The sequence below is a fragment of the Ictidomys tridecemlineatus genome, chromosome 1 (genome assembly GCF_052094955.1).
Source record: "Ictidomys tridecemlineatus isolate mIctTri1 chromosome 1, mIctTri1.hap1, whole genome shotgun sequence".
NCBI lineage: Eukaryota > Metazoa > Chordata > Mammalia > Rodentia > Sciuridae > Ictidomys > Ictidomys tridecemlineatus.
The window spans coordinates 86,672,366-86,696,195 of record NC_135477.1 but is presented as its reverse complement, the minus strand read 5'-3'; the positions used below and the strand labels follow the sequence as shown (position 1 = coordinate 86,696,195).

The 23,830-nt window shown below is 44.7% G+C and overlaps 1 protein-coding gene and 1 long non-coding RNA gene across 3 annotated transcripts in view; one reads left to right on the top strand and one right to left on the bottom strand.

The window, feature by feature from the left end:
• The window catches only part of Map1b (microtubule associated protein 1B), a 105,033-nt gene that overhangs the window by 63,110 nt on the left and 18,093 nt on the right, over positions 1–23,830 (top strand). Inside the window, exons 1-3 of one of the 2 annotated variants that reach the window (XM_021728860.3) lie at positions 10,521–10,678; positions 13,588–13,670; positions 16,294–16,434. In XM_021728860.3, coding sequence (XP_021584535.2) covers positions 16,303–16,434 — 132 coding nt within the window. In that variant the 5' untranslated portion in view covers positions 10,521–10,678; positions 13,588–13,670; positions 16,294–16,302. Of the gene's footprint in view, positions 1–10,520; positions 10,679–13,587; positions 13,671–16,293; positions 16,435–23,830 lie in introns of those variants that run through there. The other variant, XM_005328965.5, reaches the window with a different exon arrangement.
• Positions 15,212–19,699, bottom strand: LOC144376350 (uncharacterized). The gene is made up of 2 exons (XR_013436706.1): positions 18,408–19,699; positions 15,212–16,510 (listed from the first exon to the last, which is right to left on the bottom strand). It is a non-coding gene; the product is annotated as an uncharacterized LOC144376350 (long non-coding RNA).

Here is a 23,830-nt window from a genome sequence, read left to right as displayed (position 1 = left end):
GTGGAACGTGGCTACCTACACTTTGAATTGTCCTGTTTTGCAAAATATTATCATCATCTGAATGCCTGTGCATGGAAGGCACTCATCTAGACTGGGAGATTTTCATAGAAACTGTTAACTTCACAGGAAGCTCAAGTGAGATCTTATACGTGAAAAGATGTGAAAGCATTTTGCTCACTAAGATCTTATAATTTCTTCAAAGGTAATAACTCAGAAGTCTTTAGGTGCTTCCTGTAGTTGAATTATGTGATTGTTAATTACTATCAGAATTGGGGAAAGAGAAAACTCTGAGAATTGAAGTGGACAGGGAGATATCCCCAGAAGAAATCAAATGTGAGCAGAACTCTCAAGAAAATGATAGATTGAAGTAGATATGATGCCTTGTTTCATAGCACAGTAAATGATTTCATCAAACAACACCCTTTATTTAAAACAAACTTCAAGCAAACTATCCACTGGGGGGGAAAAATGTTTGCAGGGATCAATTGGCATGAATATCTGATAACACATTCAGCTTTTTAAATTACTGGTTTATTTCATGGAAGCTTTTATTAATACGGCTCATTGAAATGAAATACCATTAGATAAAAGAAAAAACTTAGTAGCTGATTTGAAATCTAAATGCCTACATCCTACCCATCAAAGTATGACTCCTCAAAGGCCTTAGTCAGCAGCAAATTGGGTTCTTTATCTTCTTATCCCCTCCAAAAACAATGGTGTGAAGGGCAGCAAGAAAGTCAACTCTGTTTATGATGTTCCTAAGAGAATACAGCATTAGCCATGTCGTCATTCCTCTTGACCCTTTTAATAAATATTTCACTGTGCAAATGAGGGATTGGATTTAGTTGATTTAGAGCTGAAGGGTTTAGTTGGAGAAAGTTCTATTAAAATTTTCCTGCCTCTGTGCCCACTGAGAGGAGCTGGAGCTGCCCAATTTGCAGGGGCTTAATATCCTCTGTGGCAGTCTCTGAAGAGGTGGTGGGAGCAATTTAACTTGTCAAGTCTTTGTGACATTGTCCTCTTTAACATTTAGTGTTATATATATATATACACACACACACATACATACACATGCACACACGTATATATACATGTATAATAAAAATAAAAACAGAATGTTGCAGCGCACACACAAACACACGAACATTTAGACAATAGGGCTAAAATATCCACTCAAGTCTTTCTGTTTGTATCTTCACATCAAGCCTTCAAAAATGGTACCCTTCTCCTGCTGCTGCCCAGGATAACATACAGAGCAGAAAAGAGTAAAGCAAAAGGGGGTGGTTCTTCCCTGCTTAGAATAAGAAAAAAGGAGAATAATAAGGAGGAAAACACATGAGCAAATTTGGTGGGTTTCCTGGGGCTGTTTGTGAGATCAGCACAGTAAAGCTGGAGCCTACAGATGTGGTAGAGATCTTTAAAGACTGTAAGTTTGGGGTTTAAAGAAAAGGCATTTAAACGTGAGAGGAGATTTCTTGGAATTCACCGGAATGCAACAGAGGGAGATTGAGAACCAGGTTCCACAGAGGCATTCTGTGGTTCCCAGCGAGGGCACGCAAAGAATAAGAGCGTTGAGGGGAATGGGGACTCAACCCTGGGGTGCTGAGAACCACCCTTCAGGCCTGGGAGAGGAAAGACCCAAGGTCAGCAAGAACTGGGTGTCCTTTTCTGGGCAGCCAAGCATCCGGCCATGACTGAACGACACGGCCATAGCACAGGTGGAAATATCCAGGTGCAGTCAGTCCCCAAGGGCAAGTTAGCCATCTGCGCCTCACCTTTTGAATGATGCATAGTATTAATAAAACACCGTTTAAACAATAGAAGAATCACAGGCCCTTTGGGTTGGGCTGAGGTTTTATGTGAACTGTTTTGGAGATGACCAGATTTATTCATTCTGACCAGAGCTCAGGACCTGAGAATTACCTGTGAGTTGTGTGTTAACAGATGGTGGCAGCTGAGGCACCATGTCACCCAGGACATGGTCTCAGGCCTCTTGAGCCTCATCCTTCTAGATCAGGCTGTTGACCCTAAAAAGTCCCTTCCTGGTAGACCAGGTTACTGTGTTCAGCCTGATGCTGCCAGTACCACTAGCCTTGTCCCCTCCAGACTTTACTAGGGAAAGAAAATCATCTCATACCACTTTTCCCTAACGGGCTAAAGGCTTGCCTAGGGGTAGGTCATTGTCAGATTCTAGATTTAACATGTTATGTCAGCTATTTGTAGTTTTTTAAATTTTTCCTTTTTGATGGCCAAATATTAAAAAAGAAGACTAATTTACTTTTTGTTTTAAAGGCAGCTGGCTTTGAGGGTGAATAATAGTGGGATGATTTGGTTCTGATAGGAAGTGATGAGGGCAAAAGGTCAACTGTTTGCCTGGGTTTGATCAATGGTAGGAGTTTGATGGCAAATTAAATGTCAGATAAACCTGTCAAATGATCCTAGGAATCAATACTTGCTAGAAGAGTGGGTTGAGTCTTTAATGATCACATTTGCTCCCAAGGGAAATAATTCTCACAGTCCATTTGGACATTAGGGTAGTAATACATAAAACAACACGAGGACAATTTTAAATGAGGTCACTTTTTATATAATCGATCAATAGCGTATTCATCATCATGCCATCTTGTTTCTCAAAGAAGGGAACCAGAGAATCATCTGAGAGACTTTGGAAATTCAGAGTCTCAGGCTTCACTCCTGAATGAGAAAATCTAAGGGAGGCCATGAGAATCTGCATTTCTATGGTGCTCCTTAGATGACTGTGCAGAATATTTGATACTGAAACCTGCCAAGATATAGTCTTTCTCCTCTACCAGACAGGTGTCTCAGGTGTCTTGCAGAAAATAAAGTCTCGCCCAGAGTCTATGTAATATATCATAGCTGTGCATATAGAGGTCAAACCAAGAGTATTTGGATTGACTTCAAAAACCAGAAATAAGTTCTGATTGGATTAGTTAATGTCTTTGAAATATTCAGCCTCGACTCCTCTATGCAGAGGTGATACTTTAGTCTGTTTTCACTGCTGGACAAGATGATTGGAGGCACCACAGCATTTCTGTTTTTGAGTAGCAAAATAGCTATCTGATTGAATACTGGCTATACATATTAGTGTATAGAGTCCTCTTGTCTTTCAAAATAAAAATTAAAAGCAAAACAAGAGCTGGGTGGCTCAGTGGTAGAGCATTTGCCTTGCACATGTGAGGCACCGGGTCTGTCTTCAGCATCACATAAAAATAAATAAATAAAAATTAAAAAAATAAAAACTCTAAAGGAGGAAAGACTCATTTTAGCTCCTGATTTCAGAGGTTTGAGTCCATGGTCAGCCAACTCCATTTCTGTGAGCCTGAGATGAGACAGAACATTGTGGCAGAAGGGCATAGTGGAAGAAAGCTGCTTAGCTTATGGCAGCTAGGTAGCAGAGAGAAGGAGAGAGGGACCAGGGAAAAGACAAACCCCTCCAGGGCACGCCCCCAGTGATCCACTTCCTCCAACTAGGGACCACCTCCATGAAACGGATTAATCCACTGAGGCGGTCAGAGCCCTGGTGATACAGTCATTACCCAAAAGCCTGACCTCTGAATCTTGCTGCACTGGGGACCATGCTTTCAACAGTGAACTTTTGGGTCCAAACCGTAACAGGTGATTTAGCTCAGGGTTCAGAATAGCACTATGCTTATAGGTCACCTCCAGGTGGGAGTGAAGGTGAGCAGAGAAGGCAGGGAACCATTACATCTTTCACATTTTTTCTCCATCATCTTCAACTTGCCTTTGCCCACCCTTTAGATAAAGGCATTTCTGAAGACTATTCTCAGTGGGAGACTCTTACGGTGTTTGCTAAGAGTATCCACTAAAAGTATGCTTACTGTGCCTCTTGCCTAAGCATCAGATCCACATTTCTGCCTGCTTACTGGACAGAGCCGCCTGGCTATCCCACAGGGACCTCAAATGCAGCATGTCCCACACCAAACTACCCAGATCCCACCCTGGTCTCATGACTAACTATGTAGACCCTTGGACTCTTGTGGCTCTATAGCTCCATGTTTTGTTTTCCTGTCTGTGAAACAAGAGAAGTATCTTCCTCATTGGGATATTGTCCAAATTAAATGAAATAAATAAAAGACACAAAGAACTTAGTGCTTGACCCTGGGTAGGTATTCAATATATCATAGCCATTTTATTATTCATTCCTTTATCAAATATTGATTGAGCTACTTCTGTGTCTCAGACATTATTTCAGACTTAGGTTTCCTGAATTAGAAATTGTCAAAACACTGAGTCTCTCCCCCATCAAACTGTGCTCCCTTCAGGATAGGGGTGTATCCCTTTTACGTGTTGCTCTCAATGTTCAGGTTATAAAAGTAGGACTGATTTGTCTGAATTAAACTCCAGAAAACTGTGTCCCCTATAAGTAATTAATAAATTAACAGAAAGAAAATACAACATGCTTTACAAAGGCAGAAGGAGACCATGAAGATTTTTGAGAACATCATGTGAGTATGGTGGTGCACGCTTATCCCGGATACCTGGGAGGCAGAGGCAGAAGGATCTCAAATTCAAGGCTAACTTGGGCAAAACAGGAAGATACTGTCTGAAAATAAAAAATAAAGAGATCTGTAGCTCAGCAATAGAGCTCTTGCCTACCATGCATGAAACCCTAGGTTCAATCCCCAGTAACCTAAGGAAAAATAAAGCAATGTTTTTTGGTTTTTTTAAAGATTTTGAAAACATTTCTCTGAAACCTATTCTGTTCTCCAGAAAGTTGGATCTAATTTTCAACCTGGTGAAAGTGCTGTTTTCAAGTTAAAAGTTAACTGATATTGTTAATCTATGACTTGGCAAAGCACCTGGCACATGGAAGGTATCCCTCAAATAAAATTTATTCCCAAATTTATATCCCAAATGCTGGGATTATTCTATAATATTCCAAGGGAAATGTATCTCAGATAAGTCATTTTTTAAAAAATAAGGATTTGGAACCATGAAATTCCTAATATAATCTGAGAAGTGGATGAGAGTGAAGGTGAGCAGAGAAGGCAGGGAACTGTTACGCCTTTCACATTTTTTCTCCATCAGTGAGGGGCAGTAAAGGAAGTAGGGATCAGGAGTCAGACGGGCTGGATTCTAACCGAGTTCAACAGCTCATTCTGTCTCCCATAAAGACAGCTAACTCTTCTCAACAGCCTTCCCTGTTGGCTTTGTTTCCCCATCTGTAAAAAGAAAGAGTTCTGATCATTGACCTTGGTAATGTCCAAATGAGGTAATGTGCAAATAAATAATTTTACAAACCATAAAGTGCATCACAGCTGAAAGGCAGCGTTAGTATTTTGCCACCCACTTCCAAATAGAACCGTCTTTCTACAATATACATAGGAAATGCCTTTGGCACTTGTACAAATACACGTCTACCACCCATGACCGACCACAGCAGTGTCTGAAGCTTCCTCTTCTGTAAAATGAGAGGGAAAGAGAGAGGACGACATTGTCCCCAGGGCTCCTTCAGGTCCTCCCATGCTGAGAGGTGAGGAAGCTCTGATTCTTTACACCCTAAGAGCAACAGGTTCTCATGAGACTCATGGGGAGGACGCTTCCTTCCTGGCTGCTGGACTCCAGGTCTTAAAAGCTGAGAAAGGGAATCGTTTCTTGTGCATGAGGGCTGTGAGTATTTTCCTTTGTCTGAAGTGGCTTTGTTTAGAGAACATCTCAGCCCCAGGAAACCAATTCAGGGACTTGGAAGGCTGTGCACAGACACAGGGGGAGAGCGCATAGTAAGTGGTGAGGTACGAGATACAAGCTGGTCTGTCATTTTTTTAATGAACCTGGACTTGGTTCCCTGACAGGGTACTAGATCACTCTGCACGAGGTGTGCAGTTTGTGTGTGTGTGTGTGTGTGTGTGTGTGTGTGTATCTATAGCATCTGTACACTGCTGAAGATATGACCTTCAGGCTGACTTGTCGGCTTCAGCTGGTGCCCACACTGGGCATTGCTGGTTCCCCTTGAGTGTCCACCAGGGAGGCCTAGTTCCATCTACACTACTCATGTTGTTTATTTCCACTTCTTTCTTCCACTCTCTTTTCACCTGATAGTCTGGATTCTCATCCCTTTGCCTTGAGGCTGTAAAAAAAAGGGAGAAGAAAAAAGCAAGAGGAAAACCTAGGGGAATGAGGCAAGGTAGGAGAACCAGAAGGATTTAGAAAGTGGGTGAATTACAAAAAGAATCCGGGACCCATTGTCCCACAATCTCTGCTTCTGGTGTGTGCAATTAGAACATGCGGGGATGCCAACTGCAAGACCAGGCTCTCTCTGCAAGCAGGAGCAAGGCTTGCCTGCCTGGATCCAGAGGGCTGGGATGGCTTCTGCCTCCTGTGAAAAATGTGGAACCAGGAGAGAACCTGGGGAATGTGAAGGCCCTGGTTATTTGTTTATCCAGGCAGAAAAAGGCTGGGGGACAAAGCACAAGATGGCGGCAGACCCAAGGAAAGATGGGGTGGAAGTACTGGGAGACGTGGGGGAAACCAGACCCCAACCAATGGTAACAAAAAAGCAAATAATTAATAGAACAAGGACTGGGAAATGTAGGAAAAATTAGGTATAAATTCAAATTAAATAATCATGTAAATTCTCTGCAACACAAAAGATATCAAAGGTGAGAGAAACAGTTTTCTGGCTTCCAAGCAATGATCAACCTATTTATATGGAAAAAGATCATTTGTGAAATATCCCGAACTTATTTACAATGGAATTTGACTCTTTTTTTTTTTTTAAAGTCTCTTTTCAATAAAGTGCATGTCCAGAATTGGAAGTGTGATGTGACATCCGGGAACACACATCAGAGATGAAACACATGCAGAAACAAAAATTCATTTTCAATAGAAAAGAAATGCCATTTCCAGGAGTATCAGGGGAGGTGGGAGAGAACTTGGCTGACTGTTCAGCAGAAACAAAGGAGGAATTGGCCTCAGGGTTTGTGTGGGAGGCCAGGGTGCCCTGTGATGGGAGGGAGTAGGGTATATTCTCCCAGCAGTGGAGCTGCACTACTCAACATAACTGACCCAGCCTCCGCGTTACCCTCTTACAAAGGGGAATCTTGGCATCACAACTTGAAAGTTTCATTTTGCACAGGAGTGGGTCAGTACAAGAAGGAAAACAGGATAGTTCCAGGTCCCTGATTACTTGGCCATGAGCAGCTGTAAGTGGAGGTGACCTGAGTCCCAGCCCTGCTCTTTCACACTGAGAAAGTCATTAGAACTCAGGTCTACAGTCCAAAAAGTGAGGAGAGTAGTATCTGCACCCAGCACTTCATGGGAATGTTATAAATGTTATAAATCGTAAACCAAGCTCGACGTGAAGGTACAGTGCTTAAGAACTCTAAAGCACCGTTTTCTGTGTTAAGCTTTGTTGCTGTATCCTTCAGATGGGCTTTCTGGGGATCAAAGATCAGATGTTGTCACTAAGTTCATCTGTGCATTAGTTTCATGTTTAGTTGTGTTCGGTCCAGATAGGGTGGCACCTGGCACCTTGAAGGAGCTCCCATGTGACTATAAAAACCAGCATGCCCGTCAGGTGATACTTGTGCCGTCTTTTGCACAAGGTCCCCATGGCCTCTGAAACACCAACCTAGAAACTGTTCTTCGGGCTGAGCTGAAGGGCAGATAAACAGGAAAAGATAAACAAGTTGATTTGACATGTGAGGGTCCTGAGAAGCCAGACCCTTCCAGGATTAGTGTTCCTTCCCCGGAGAGGGACTCTGCGCAGTTTCCTGGTAACAGTTGGCCTCTTGTTTTCCATGTGGACACCAGGTTTGGGGATCTGGGTAATCAGGAGATACCAGGTCCCCAACACTTTTGTTTTGTCCCCAAGTGCCTCCCTGGCAGGGGTGAAGGGACTTAGTTGTTTTCCCTGCCTCGTGGTCACGTGGTCCCCCAGGACTGAGGTGATTTCTTGGTTCAGGGACATGAAGGAGGCTTCTGTTAAGTCAGGTTGCCTCAGCTCCTGGATTCTTCCCCTGAGCCCAACCCTGGGGCAGCCAGGAAAATCTGCTAATTGTGGCATCTCATAAACTCTGTTACCAGGTGACCTGTGTTCACACCTCTCTGTCTCTCTGTCTCTGTCTGTCTGTCTGTCTCTCTCTCTCCCTCCCTGTTTTTCTTGCTCATAAATGCCGAGGTAGGATGGAAGAGCTCAGGAAACCACCATGGACTCTTGAGCAGGTCTTTCTGCTGCCTCTGCTCCTTGGTTGCACACTGGCCCCTTCTCTCCTTCTGAGAAAGGAGCTGGGGACTCTTCCTGCCCAGTTGGGACCTGTTCTGCACCCAGTGTTAAATCCTTCCACGTTGGCTTCCTTTCCCTTCAACCTGACCACACATTTGCTTTATGTGTGACGTAGGTTCCTGCAGAAAAGAGACCTGGGTATGATTCAAATAAAAAGCTGTTATTAAAAACTGCTGGGGGACCTGTTGTAATTACCTGTTGGTAATTTCAGTCCCTCCACAGAGCGCCTTTCCTTTCTTGCTTATATCCATTTAGCTTAATTTTACCAGGGGAGTGTTCTGTCTATATGGTTTCAGGTGAGGGGTTTCTCTCCAATCCACGGTCCTCGCCCTCTTCCTTTCTCCTTGACTTTAACATCAACACATCTTCTGCCTGTGGCCTTTCTTGATCTGCCAGATCTTTTTTTTAGCTCAGTTATCCCAGGCCTCCTTCATCCCACACATTTCCCTTTCTAACCCTAGAATCTTCTTTAACCTTCTCTACGAGGTCTGTGTCTTCACCTTGGGGGGGGTCTTAAAGTGTCGAATCACAATGTCAAATGCCTTTTCTAAAAAGAACCCACCTGGTTTCCACCCGGCAAGGAGCCATCTCTATGGGGCAAGAGGGCTATTCTCCTTGCTAGAGCCCCTCACCCACTCTGACCCTGGGTCCTGGTTATCAGTGACTCAGGACCCTCCTTGTCTAATCCATCCCATGCAGAGTGGAAATTGAATGCTTTCTTTATTCTTCAATTAGCTTTTCTAGATTATGCTTGCCACGTGTTAATTTTTCAGGAAAAAAGAAGTTGTAAAAATTAAATTTGGGCTTGTGATCATTAATGGGAAAAGACTTAAATATTCATCTCCAAGACATATAATTATCACCCTCTTAGAGACCATTTGAAAGGTCTCAGCAACACTGGTTATGTTTTCCCTGGAGGGTTTGCTCCAGGTAGTGGGAGCTACCTGGCGGCCTTGGTCACTCTGCTGTCCCTCATGCCAGGCTGTTGCATTAGGAGCTGCCTGCCCAGGCCCAGGGCCGGAGGTTGCGGAGGTTGCTCTGACTCCTGCAGAAATGTTACAACCTCCCAGCTACTATGTTCCCAGTCCAGTGGGGAGGAAAGCATCAGCCAGGTGTGAAAGAAGGTTCTGAGCTTTTAGTGTGTGTGGTGGGGGGGGTAGTTGTGGCTGTTCCCAGTGGAGTACGTCTCTGAGTTCAGCCATCCTCAGCTTCTGAAATTGAGGAGAGACCTTGTGTTTTATGTGTGCTCACAAGTACAAGTTTAGATGAATCTCTAGCTCTAGGGAAAAGAGACCCTGTAAGCATCCTAGAATCTTATGTACAAAGAAAACAACATTTTGCTTTAAGAGATTTCAAAATCACCTGCATATAGCAAAACAGGAATGACTCAGCAGCCTCACTTTAAGAAGACACATAGATTCAATTGATCAGATTTTCAAGAGGGGGAAAGAAATTCCAGCCATAACTGGAAAACACAGGCCTCTTTTCAAGTTCCAAACACAGCTTTGGAAGAGCACAGACAAAGGTCTCATTGTCAGCAAGGCCCCTGCTGCTTCAAGGGGTCCCCAGACCGTCCTCTTTTGATTCAGAGGTGGAGCAGACCCTTTTTGTCACACAACTGCCATCTCGGCTGCCCCCATACCGCCAGGTCAGGCCTCACAATCACACTGAGTTCTGTCGGGAAACCCCTGAAGAACACTCTTTCTGATGCGAGCAGTGAGTGACATTCCCTGGCTCCCCTCAGACTATTCATGGGGGCTGCCTGATGGTCACCCGGTGAGCTGGGAGGGCACACTGGAATGGTGGGGAGAGGCTGGAACCCTGTCGTCTTTCTTTCCTGGGAACTGCTTTTCTGAAGCAACTGAATGAGACCTTTACAGGCCAGGGTAGTGGCCTCTCCTTCAGAATGCCTGGCCCACTTCCCAGTGTGAAACATTCCCCAAATATGCAACTCTGTGAGCCTCCCAGCCGCCTGACAGCCGCCTGCTGTGGGAGAGCTGGTACCCAGGGGATGCGGGGGTGGGGGCGCCTGCAGGACCCTCTACCCAGCTGTGGCTTTGCCAGATTGGCCCAGGAGGCTCGGCCCCCTGTCCCAGAGGAGAATCTGGCCCACAGTCCAGCCATGACAAGAGCACACAACTTCCCTCTCTCCTTTTAAGTCCCCTCCTTCGTCCTAATAAATCCTATAAAAAGGCTTTTGTTGAAGGAGCAGCCATTGCATCTTGGTGCATGGACATCGCTGGTGTCATTCCTCTGGGTGTTTTCCAAAGATGGATGAGAAGAACATCGGTAGCTGAATTCCTGGGTGAACAGGTCTGGAAATTGGCTTGGGAGGAGTGGAGGCAGCTGTCACATGCATTTGTTTTGTTTGCAATTGATGAAGCCAAGGAGGAGGGGAACTGCCGGAGGATGGTAAGAAGCCCCTTCAGGGAGCACCTGGCAGCAGGTGGCCTCTGGGACCTGGCTAGGATACAGTGCGGGCAGGGATACAGTGCGTGGCTGTGCCGGCTTCAGTGAGCTGGGTTGGGGGCAGAGTGTAGGATCACTTAGGAAAGAAAGGGGCTCTGAGACCACTACTGTCTCTTGGGGTGGGCGCTCCTTCTACGAACTTACTCATTTACTTTTATGAATTCCTGCAGAATATAGTCAGGGACAATGGTCAGACCCCAGCATGGGGCTGCCTGATACTTTGGGTACTCAGGTCAAACTTATGAAAAGGGAGATGACTGTTTGCTTCTCTTTGGTCTCACACTGTAGCTTAATTTTGACCCAACTTCCTGCCTTCAAAGATCCTGAAATCTTTGTTCAAGGAGGGACTCAGAGGCCACTCGATAAGAGGATGGATTTGTGTGTATTGCTGATTTTTGTTTTATCATTTCCTTATTATTTAATTTGCTTTTCTTTGGCTTGAGCTTTAAATGCATATATTTATCAAAAACAAAAACAACAAAAAAGCCAAAAGCAATTTCCAATGAATTACAGAATTCAGCATTCATAAATAAAGGAAATTTCTTTTCTCTTTTTTTTTTTTTTAAAGAACTGTTCAGCATTGTCCTGATGTGAAGTTTTTTCATTTTTAGATGTTTGGAGTAAGGCACTGCTCTTAATTTTACTTACGTTTATGTAGGTAGTTCTTTGTTTTGTTTATTGATTCTTCTCCGAAAGCTTTGAGGCTTCTTCTTTAAGCACATCTCTGATTTTATTCATTTATTCATCCTTTCCACGGTGAATCGGTATTCCGTGATCTGTGCATACGGATTTTATTTGGCCTTTTCTGGGTGCCTTCCTTCTCAGCTTGACCACTCACTCACTGGTTGGGTGAGGTGGGTACTTAATTTTCTTCTCCAGACTCATCACCTTCAACAGTAACAGGAATCATCATGATACCTCAGTCAGAAGCGAAGTTGTATATATGAAGTCTTAGAACAGTGCTGGACACCATTGTGGCTGAGTTGGTGGGGCTGCTTCTATGTCCGAGGTGGGGCTTACTGGTAAATAATAGCTCTTAAGGAAAGCATGATGTTAGAGGAGAATGAGCTTGAAAATGGCCATGTTGAGAATGTCAACATGTTGTCCAGAATCTGTAGGGCTCCTGGTCCTTGAGGGGAAAAGGGGAAAATCCTCAGCCCTGTGCCTAGGCTGGTTGCTTTGTTTCTAAACACTTCACTGAGATGTGATTTGCATAACATACCATTCACCCACATAAGTAAACTACTCGATGCTGGTTGGTATATTAATTATTTTTAAAGTTACAATAAGATATAAATAAAACAAAATTTGTCATTTTAACAATTTTTATATGTACAATTCAGTGGTGTTAATTATATTCACAAAGTTGACTAACAACTATCACCTCTATTTTCAAAACATTTCCATCACCCCAAGCAGAAACCGGACCCACAATCCCTCATGCTCCCTCCCCTGATAACCTCTCATTTACTCTCTGTGAATTTGTCACTTCCAGCTATTTTATTGGAGCAGAATCATATATTTGTCCCTTGTGTCTGGCTTATTTCTTTGAGCATAATGTTTTCTGGGGTCGTCCATGTTGTAGCTTTATCAGTACTTCCTCCTTTCCACGGTGAGTGGGTATTCTGTTGTCTGTGCGTACAGATTTTATCTGGGTTGTCTCACCTTTTGACTGCTGTCAATAGTGCTGTAATTAGCATTAATGTATAAGCACCCATTTCAGTCCCTGCTCTCCATTCCACTAGGAAGGGAATGGCTGGGTTGTTGACAATTCTGTTTTAGCTTTTTGAAGAACATTAACTTAAGCTATTTGTCTGGAAAACAGTTGCCTCTGGTCATTTTCCCCTCTCTATTTCTCTTGGTTGGTGTCCTCCTCGCTCAGATTCCAATCTGCTTCCTCCTGTCGCCCAAGCTTCCTTGTGCTTCTGATGCATTCTTGTCTACCCTACAACCACGGGTCTCCCCCCCCACCCCGACTTTCCAAGGGATGCCCCTCTTCTCTATCAGCTGGCAGAGCACACACAGCTGGCTCTGGTTGTACACCCCCTGATGGCTTTCATCTGGCTGGCAAGGGAGGGGGTGTCGAGGCCGCCAAAAACCTCCGTCCACCCTGGATGGAGGGCTGTTCAGCCGCAGGATGACCCTGTGAGATGGGGGAAGGCAGGGATGTGGAGCTGCGCTCCGCAGGGCTTCAGTCCTCCCACACACCTTGATTCTCCCTCAACCTTGCTTGTCTTTAGGGGGCCGTTTGGCCACCCTGTCCAGAAGGAAGGTTGTTCTTCCCTTTTCATTTGCCCCCAGTTTCTCCACGTTTCTATGAGCAAGTGAATTAATTAAGGAATCCCCCAACAGACTGCGAGCCTGCCTCAGACAGCCATTCTGGTTGTTGGGCTAATTGTTAGTCCGGGTTTCTGGATGTCATTCATTTCACAATGAGGCTCCTAATTAATCTCAGTGCAGTTCTCACCAGAAGAAAGGCTGATAGGGAGAAACATCCCCGATTACCATGAGAAAAGAAATGTCAAGAGCCCCAGTTGAGTTTTCCTGGCATCCACGCCTTGTCTCAGAAGAAAACCGCCATTAGGGCACTGAGGCTGCCTGGTGATCTACCATGAAAACTAGAGTGTGAGGGGTCACCGATCTGCAGGCCACACGGACCCAGCGCCAGGTGGAGCCTGCTGCCTGCACCCTCTTCATCGGGAGCCTGGATTGTGTTTCCCCAGAGAGTGCAGAGAACCCGGTGCCCCTTGCCACCTTGGAGGCAGAAATTCCTCCCTGAAGCAGGCAGGCTTTTCATCCGGAAAAACTAAAGATCTGCTCTTTGTTTGTTTGTATGTTTTTCGTGCCTGTAGGACAAAAGATCCTTCATCACCGAAGTGACGTTCTAGAAACAGTGGTCCTGATCAACCCTTCAGATGAAGCCGTCAGCACTGAGGTAAGCATTTGAACCCGCAGGGACTTGGGCACGGTCCCCCACACTGACTCCAGGAGCTGGACAGGAGGGGGCTAGCCAGGGTCATGAGAGGAGGAGAAATCCTGGGTGCAGGGGTTTTCCTGAACTTGCACTCAGTGGCTGGTTCTCTGCATCAGCACCACCTCAGACAGCGCCTCCCAGTAAGGACAAAAGGAAGATGCTCCTGGGGCTGTCATACTTTGTGTGTGTACTGGGGGAGACAGTGTAGAATGGGGGCATCCGTGGGGTGCGTGCTGGAGGGGTAGAGTCTGGCAGGAATATAGCAGAGGATATCGATTGCAAGCCCTCCGGCTGGGGTGTACAGGAACCTAACTTGGAGAAGTTGGCACCTTAGATGCAAGCCCATTGGGAGCTCTCCTGCACAACCCTTATCCCTGCTGAAAGGCAGGCCAGCATAGTGGTCAGGAGCATGGACACCATCTGGGTTCCCACTCCCAGGTCTGCCACTTACTAGCTGGTGGCCTTGGGTGGGTTATTTACTGTCTTTGTCTCAGTTTGCCCTCTGTGAAAAGGAGATCGTAACAGTCCCTACATGGAATGTGTGTACATATGTGGTCCTTGGAAGTACGTTGGACAGAGTGTGGCATGTGATGACAAAAGCATGTTGGCTACTATTGTTCCCAACGTATGAAAGCATGGTTAGAGTAAATGGGGATTTCAGAGTCCCCTGTGACAGAGAACTAGGCTGAAGCCCACAGTCCGTGGTCACCCAGGCTCAGGAGCTGATATAACTCCATTTCCAACTTCCTTTATTAGAGTTTAGCACTTTGGAAACTGAGTTGTTTCCTGGATTTTAAAGCTGTTAAAGATGGCTTTAAGATGGAAAGCATCCATTATTTGCAGTGTCTTCTGCCCATGCTTTGAGCATCTATGATTATACTCTATTTTTTTAATGAGAAATAATTCATATGCATAAAAGCTATTCTTTTAAAGTATGCAGTGATTTTTGGCCTATTACAGAGTTGTACAATCATCACCACTAATTCCAGAGCATGTCCATCATTCCCCAAACCCATTAGCAGTCCACTCCCCATTTTCCCTTGGTCTGGCAACCCATAACCTATTTTATGTCTATAGATTTGCCTGTTTTAGACATTTCATATAACTTGTGCCCTTTTTATCTGGCTTATTTTACTTAGCATGATCGTTTCAAGGTTCAGCCATGTTGTCACATATATCAGCTCTGCATTCCTTTTGATGGGGGCTCTATAATATTCCATTATGTGGATATAGCACATTTGTTTATTCATTCTTCAGTTGCTAGATATCTGAGTTGCTTCCACTTTTTCACCCTTATAGTGTAGCCTATTATGACTCTCTTCTCCCTGCTTCAGATGAACAAAACCTCTTTGACAATCCATTAAGGTGAAAAGTTGAGGAAAGTGAGGGAATAGCAATCTCTCTGTGACTAATAGAATCGGGGAGTAATTATAACCTGAAAAAATGGGAGGATTAATCTGTCCAGACAGACTGCCTAGAACAGCTATGAGGAATGGTCAAGGAAAAATAAGGATTTTTTTAACGATTTTTTTTTAGATATTGATGGAATTTTATTTTATTCATTTATTTATATGTGGTACTGAGAATCGAACCCAGTGCCTCACACATGCTAGGCAAGTGCTCTACCACTGAGCCACAACTGCAGCCCACAAAAATAAGGATTTTGAAAAAGGAATCCAGGCTTGCCTGCAGAGCAACTGGGACTGAAACACTTGCTTGGGTCCATGTGTCTTCCCATGATGAGACTGTGGGGTCCTTGGGCAAGGAGGGGTCCTGGTTTGTTTACTTCTGCCCTCTGCCCTCAGTGCTTCCCATGATGCCTGGCACCCAGTATGTGTCAAACATTCACGAATTGGACCCAGAACAAATATCTTGGTGCTCAGACTGGTGTTTCTGCTGAAGGACAGCTGGCTCCCTGCCATGTAAAGTTCACAGAGAGTTCTTTAGTACAACCATTTGCAACTCAGTTTCAAAGATCACTGTTGAGGGGAAGCCTTTCCGTCATGCTCAGTGTCTTGCACCTTGCAGATCCCACTGGAGACTGCCTTCGGAGCCGTGTGCCTGCTCTAGGAAGGAAAGGGGAGGGACCCGAGGTGGGAGAGGCAGGCCTGGACCCTGGCTGGAAGCCTCTCCTTCCCGAGGGGGCCCTTGGGCTGTACATGGTGACTCAGCCTGTGGGATTTTGGCAAGACGGTCCTGGTCTCCCAGACGGCCTGCTGCTAGCAGACACTTCCGAACAGCTGTGGAGCACATGCCTGCCAGCTGTGAAGGCTGCCTTAAAAACCAGGAGGAGACTAGGAGAGAAAGTCAACTGCATGACTGTCTGGGTTATAGTAGAACTTTGGAAATGGTGTTGATGGGTGAACTCCCAGTGGCTGCGTCCATAAAGTTTGCAGATAATTCCTGCAGCCACTGCTGCACTCAGCCCTGCCTGCCCCAACCCCAACCAACCCCAGGGGAAGAAAGTAGACTCCCAGGACCTGAACGCCTTTGGTGGATAACTTCATGTGCCCCAAAGCCCCGTCCTGGAGGCGGGTGGCAGTGCTCCCTGGGCTCACGGCTGGTTCCCCGTGTTTTCTTTCAGGTGCGCCTGATGATCACCGACGCCGCCCGACACAAGCTGCTCGTGCTGACCGGGCAGTGCTTCGAAAACACTGGAGAGCTCATTCTGCAGTCTGGCTCTTTCTCCTTCCAGAACTTCATAGAGATCTTCACCGATCAAGAGGTGGGCTCCTTTCTGGGGATAGCTCAACTTCCAGTTGTTTGATAATTATTTAGCTGTAGGCTCTTCTTTGAAAGCACTAGGGAGATAGAAAGAGGAGAGGAAGTCTTACGGCTCCTTTGAAATAAGCAAAACTGTGTGTGATCCAAAGTACTTTATTCTTATGGTTTATCATGGAAAGAATCTAGAGCACTCATCGGCAATTATTTGGAATCACCTGATGTGCTGGAGACATAGCTAGGTGTGTGTGTGGGGGGCGGGGGTGTTTAGAAATAGTCAGAGTTCACAGATAGCATCTGGGCCTGGTGGTGCATGCCTGTAATCCCAGTGACTCAGAAGGCTGAGGTAGGAGGATCACAAGTTCAAAGCCAGCCTCAGCAAAGGCGAGGCACTAAGCAACTCAGTGAGATCCTGTTTCTAAATAAAATACAAAATAGGGCTAGGGATGTGGCTCAGTGGTCGAGTGCCCCTGAATTCAATCCCAGTACCAAAAAAAAAAAATGTTTACAGATAGCAGAAATAATGGGGAGACTTGGAATGTCAGAGCCAAATAGAAAATCCAGGTTCCCTGTTTTCTGCAAGAATACTTTGAAGATCTCTTTAGCTTTTGGTAGGCTGTCCCTGCTTTGATCTCTTTCAATACTTGTGCCTACTTTCCTTGGCCTAATTATTTTTTTATTTCTCTTCATTTTAATCCCAGTGTTTGAATTTGGGTTGTATAACTAGTCCACCAAAAAGAGAGGGATCTGGAAGGGGAGGCACGTAGGAAAATGGGGCATGACTGTGACCCCAAAAGAGATGGTCAAAGTAGCTAAGCTGGAGCTGGATCATTAATATTTCTCACAAAGATATCTTACTCAAGGAAGATACTTGTGAAGTATTGAAAACTATAGGAAGCTGGTAGTATTTGGTGAAATCAGATGAAAGATTTGAATTTGTTCATTTCTACTTGAGAATTTGCCCTGGCTGAGAAACTTTCCAAAATCATGTGCCTTTTTGATTTAGCACATTTGTTCATAGTGGTTACAGATAGAGCTCAGGACCGTCGTCACTGGGGCCTGCCTGTAGCTGGTAGATTTCTAAATGGAGAGAGGCTGGGGATCTGCTGATGTGGAGGTGCCAGGACCATTTAAAACTGTCTCCTTGCGACGGCAGCTTGTTCATCTCCTGTGGGTCATGAAAGGCCAACTGTCTTTCTGCATTTAATCTCCCTTTGCCTGATGGTTCTTGGAAAAGTCCTTGTGTACTTTTCCTCACCCACAAGAGCTATAAGAAAACTGCCCAATTTCATTTAGTTTACCTCTGTAAAAACACAGGTCAGATAACAAAATGATTGTCACTCTCCACCCACGGGGGACCAAGACACAACATGACCTCTGTAGGTGTGGGGTCATCTGCAGCTGGAAGCATAGTAGTCCCTTCCTCTAAGCATTCAAGGCTCTTGGACCTGGTATCTCTTTGCCACTTCAGAATGGAAATTTGGCTCATTTTTTTTTTTTATACTGGGGATTGAATCCAGGGGGCACTTTACCACTTAGCTACACCCCTAGTCCTTTTTTGTTTATTTGTTTTGAGACAGGGTCTCACTAGCTAAGGCTGGTCTTTAACTTGCAATCCTCCTGCCTCAGCCTCCTGTATTGCTGGAATTACAAGCATGCACCACCCTGACCTGCCCTTTGGCTCTTTCTCCAGAGCTTGTGATCTGTCTTCCCCCCAAGCTATTAGAGGCAGCCTCCATGCCTCATTGGTTCTGGTCTCCATGGCTCCCACATGTAGTAAAGGCCCAGTAAACCATCGTTGAATGGCATTGAAATTCCTAAGCTTGAGCTATAATTCTTGCTCTGTCTACTGCTCTGAGGTTGATGTGATCACTGGAAGGACAGACTCTTTTGCAAGATTGTATCCTCAAGTTCATGTTGTACCTGGGGCAGATGGACAGTGTCTGATAGCTCAGAGGCCATGCACGTTTTCAGTACCTTGTCCCAGGGAGGCAGGAGAGCTGCAGAGGACTGGTGCAGTGGTGGGCAGCTAACCCTGGAACCTCTGGCTCCTTCCTCTGCACGTGGACACCTTTCTGCATTTCTGTGCATTTCTACAGTTGGTTTCTAGTGGTCGGTTTCTCCCCAAGCCATTGGTTTGCTTTTTTTTTTTGCCATGAAACCAAGCAAAGGAAATATGTAAAGAAAAGAGTTCATCATTGCCAAAATTTTACATAAGGACATATCATGTTTCATCCACCTGGACCCCAAATAATACCTGCCTTTTTAAATGAAGAATAGTGTTTAAGAATATTTCCATTTAAGTCATTTTTACAGGCCATGGAAGTGGAGCTGTGGCGCAATGGGCTAGGCATGTGTCTGGATTTTTACCAGTAACTACAGAATGAAAATGAACAACCTCACCTGAAGAATTAAGAGTTCTGTGGAAGGGCAGGTTCCCAGGGCTCATAATCATGGGGTTGTTCTGAAGGGTACACATCTTCATTATACTCAGGCAGGTATTGTCAGGGCCAGACGCTAGGTCATGTTCCCCTCTGCTGTCCTCACAATCCCTCATCCTGATACTTTGGAGAATGTAATGGTCAATACAAATGGAAAAAGTTTTCTAGATATCTTTTTTTCTAACAGACTAGATCAGTGGTGTTGGGGTAGAGAGGGAAAGAGGGGGGAGAGGAGGATGGATTATGAAGATCCAGTCCCTCCCTCCTGCCCCATCCAGAGCCACTCAACCTTTATCTCTCTTACCTCATGAGCACTGAAGAAGGATGCCAGAGACAAAGTGAATTAAAAATCACTGTGATGTAAGCCCAACTACCTGGGATGCTGAGGCAGCAGGATCAAAAGTTCAAGGCCAGACTCAGCAACTTAGTGAAACTTTGTCTCAAAAAATAAAAAAAATGATAGAGCTCCGTGTTATGGTGTTAGAGTGCCCCGGGTACAATTCAGTCTTTGCAGCCATGGTTGCCTTTTTTTGTTGCCTGGGGAAAAGGGTTGGGTACAGAATGACTCAGTAGCAAAAGCACCAGAGGTCACTCTGAGTCCAGCTCCAGTCCTTTAGTCCTTGAAAAGTGTTCCTTGTCAATTCCAAAGAAACCAGAAACGACAATTTTAGAAAAACAAAAATGATACTTTTTTTTTTTCCTTTTTAACAAGAATAGCTACAAATAAAGGGTCTAAAAAAATAGAATTATGCACTTTGAGCTTTGGGTTTAGGGAGCGTTCATCACTAGAGGTCAACTACAAAACCAGCTCTTCCAGACAGAGCAGCCATCTGGTTAACTCACCCCCCCCACCCCCCCCTGAAATCCAGGGTGACGAGTCATCGCCTCCTGGGGGCCTTTTCCTGCCTCTCTGTTGAAGTGTTTCCTTATTTCTTTTTATGTCTTTGAGAAAGGAACAGAATCCTTTACCACCTACAGTGTCTTAGATACCCCTAAACAACACTCAGTTTACCCTCCCCCGAAAATTAATCATAAAAGCTCCTTATGTTCCTTGGTCACTGTCCTTCAAACCTGTTCCTCTGTCAGGGAAGGCAGATGAGGTGCTGTGCGGGAAATTCAAGAGTTCAGTCCTGGTCATATTTTAATATCTTGCTGTTCATTGGACTGCTGGATGGGAGTCCAGAGCTGGGGAACTTGAATTGGGCTGGAGATATTGATTTGTAATCTGCTGGTATAGTTAAAACCCAGAGGTATTTGACACCGAGAAGACAGATGTCATGATCTAGACAGAGACATGGTGTATCAAGACAAAGAGACCCAGATCTAGCATGTAGAAGTCAAGGCCAAGGACGTGAAGCCAGCAAGGGGGAAACTTGTTTTATGACGTTGTTTGATCTAGTTTCTCAAAAATGTCATGACTTAAACTGGACACCATTTCCTGGGAGTCATCTGACCAGATTAGAACTGTAAAAATCAATGACTTTGATAGTTTCCAATACAATCCTCTATTAAGCAAGTCTAAAAGTAACCTTTGACTGTCACCATAGGTGCTTAAATGCCAACCAGGAAGGGCGCAGCCTTTGAGGAGCTCTGCAATTTGGATAATTTGGGGGGGGGTGTCTTATTAAGTAAAAGAAAACAGCCAGGCATGGTGGCACATGCCTGAAGACCCAGCTCCTGAGGGGGCTGAGGCAGGAGGGTCCCTTGAGCCCAGGACTTTGGAGCCAGCCTGAGCCACTTAGTGCCACTCGAAAGAAAGAAAGAAAAAGAAAACACAATTATTAATCCACAATTAAGTGCAAAACTTTAGTAGGGAATCATGCCAGTGAGGGGCCTTGGCATTTAAGCTTCTTTAGCTTCATGATAAATCCATGACTGTCACTAAAATCCCTGAGTTTTCCCCCATGGATATTGTTGCTAAGCCACATCTCCCAATCCTGTCCTTTGCCCTGCTGGTCTATTGAACCTTACGTTTATCCCTTTAGAGTGCCACCCTGTTAAAGGTGACTTAGCCATCATCATTGAGAGCTTCCTTAAGTACTTTAATTCTGCCACCCCACATCTTTGCCAGGCCTCTAGTTTTCATGCCCTCCACTGATCCCCTAAGCACGTCCCCACCATTCTTTCCCAAGTGAATCCACAGCAGGACAGAAATTAGTCTCGAGGCATCCTATCACAGACCCCCAGGGTTGACACTAAGTAGCACTATTTATACGGCTGCTGTAAATCCACCTAATTCTGCCATCACAACGTTCAGAGATCCTGTTCAATGTTTTGCTAAAGCCCAGAGATACGCTGTCTGTGGTATTTCCTCATCAGCCAACCAAGTAACCTAATCAAAAAAGGAGATGTAGTTAGAAGGCCACGGTTTAGAAATAAAAGTCTTGTTTCATTAATATCATCTTCAGTAAAGCCATTTATTTTCTTTATCGTCCTTCCTCTTCCAGCATGCCTGCATTTGATCAGGAAAAAATAATTAACAAAAAAGATTATGTTTGCTCCGAAGAAACATTTCTCCCAGTCATGTCTACCACCCATCTTTATAAGGCCCAGGGGAGTAATTAGTATGTTTGATAAGTACCCACAGGCTCATGTCTCTTCCCAGTGCCCACTCCAGGAAAATGGCAGGAGTGGAATTGACTGTATTCAGTGCAATTTAATGAAACCTGCTGAGTCTGGCTATATACTAGGGAATCAAGGATATTAATTGAGATACTAGTTAACATTTAATAAGATACAAAGACACAGAGGATGGATTTGGGGCATAGCCCAGGAGTACAGTGCATGTTTAGCATGAGCAAGCCTCTGAGTTCAATTCCCAGCACCAAACCAAAAACAGAGTGAGAGAAAGAGAGAGATGACGATGATGGTGATGATGGTGATGTATTTCGGCTACCTGGAAACAGTCATATCACAGAGACGTTTTTCCAATTTGTTTAGAAGAAGCCTCCATTTCCAAATCTAACAGCCAGTCAGAGCCCGAATGCCATTGTTGGGTTCTCCTTAGTGGTCTCATCTGTTTGTTGAATGAGTATCCATGGAGTGTGGCCAGGGGCTGGGCACTCTCTAGCCATCTCTAGAGGTGCGCTCTCTAGGGTACCTGTAGGCCACCCATAGGTCTAGAATCAGGCAAGAAAACAGGGGCTTCATTTCTGTGGAACAGCTCAAGGATGTAGTGTTCCTCCTCTTCTTCCCTGTCCCATTCCGTCCCTCCTGGCCTCACTGTCTCCAGTCCTTGTCTCTGCATTCTTGCCTCATCATTCTCTCATGCTTTTTTTCTAGAGGGACCCAAAACTTGTTGGAAAGAAAGAAACCTGCCCAGCAGAGCAGACTTTCTTTCTGCTCGGCCTGGTCCCTCCTAGGTTTTCTTCACCCACCCCTCTTGGCTGTCTTCGTGCCCTCTGACCTCCTCAGACTCCTTTGCAACCTCATTTTGTTTTGGGGTCCTTTCCTGCACTGCATTCAACTCTCTGGGTAGAGGCAAAAAGGTGGAAAGTGGGAGATATTCCTCAAGTCTTTTTGCTTCCTCCTTAAAGTTAGAGGAAGTCCACATTTCACATAAAAAGAGCTAGTGATTGATCAACCCCTACCCACATGACCCCGGCTGCTGTGCTTTGTAGCTTGGGTGGAATTTCAAAAATTCATGATTAAAGATTGAGCAATTTGAGTTATCCTGAATTTGCTTCCTAAAGTGTATTACAAAACTTACATGCATAGCTTGCGCGTGCTCTTTGTGGATATTAGGTCTAAGAGAATCTACATGGGGCTATAGTGATGATGACGAGGGTCTATGCTGATTATTGGACAAGAAACCATAACTGGTACTTATGTTTGCTTTGGCGAGCAAATAATTTGAGCAGAGATTTTTGCCCAAGGACAGTTGCCATGTGCTTTTTCTGTTTTCTCAGCTTCCAAACTAGGTGTCAATTCTTATTCCTTTTGTACAGGATTGTGAAGTTAGGTTAGAGGAAAATAGAAAAGTTTCGTTATTTTGCTATTTTGTGATGCTTCATCTAAAATGTTATGCCTAAGACCAATAGGCTAACAAGACAAAAATGATCATTTTCTGCAATCTAATATAGGAAAGCTCAGTCTAAATAACCCTTAAACACACACACCACACACGTTCTGATAGTCAGAATGTTAATATGCAGGAGATTATGAGCCAGAGGAAACCAAACCTAGGAGGTAAGAGTTCAGATCCACTGGTCCAGGGATGCCTGCATGAAATAAAACCTTTGCTTTGCCTCTTTATCATTTGCTATCCAGGCCACAGAGCACTTGTCAGTTGAAACTCTGAGCTGATTTATGAGGTTTGCTGAAATGGAAAGAGCTCTGGAATTTATGGCGTGATTCCCCCTTGTTATTTGCTAAGCTAAGACCATGAAACATATGGCCTTAATATGGAGTGAGAAGGAAAATAGGGCTTTCATTAAACCACAGTCACCATTTTGATCCTGATTTGCTTGTCCGCATTCCCGTCCTTGGGAAGTACTAAACAGTGTGTTGAAAAGCCTTTGAGTCCAATGTGATCTTAGCCATTCAGCATCCAGTTTGCCCTGAAAAATAAAAAAATAAAATGGGAGCAGGGCCTTACCTTGGGTTTAAACTTAAGCAAGTGAGGAATGAAGTTGGCCACGGGCTTGCATAATTACCCAACCACTTGAATCATTATGGCTTCAATGAAAGCATTTGCATTTACAGAGGATCTGCTGGGTGTACCACTCATGTTTTAAGTAGAGTGCACTGATGCCAGAAACCAGGAATTTTTTTCGTAGTAATGGGCAATCTGCAACTTCTTGTGTCCCAGGGGGCAAAAAAACCCACCAAACTTTTTTCTTTTATGCCTACCAAATTCTGAGATGAGACAGGAAGAAGTGCATTATTATTTGAATTCCTTTTAATGTGTCCATCAGGCCTTTTTCTTTTTGCCAAGCCCAGTGGATTAAAAGAAAAGGT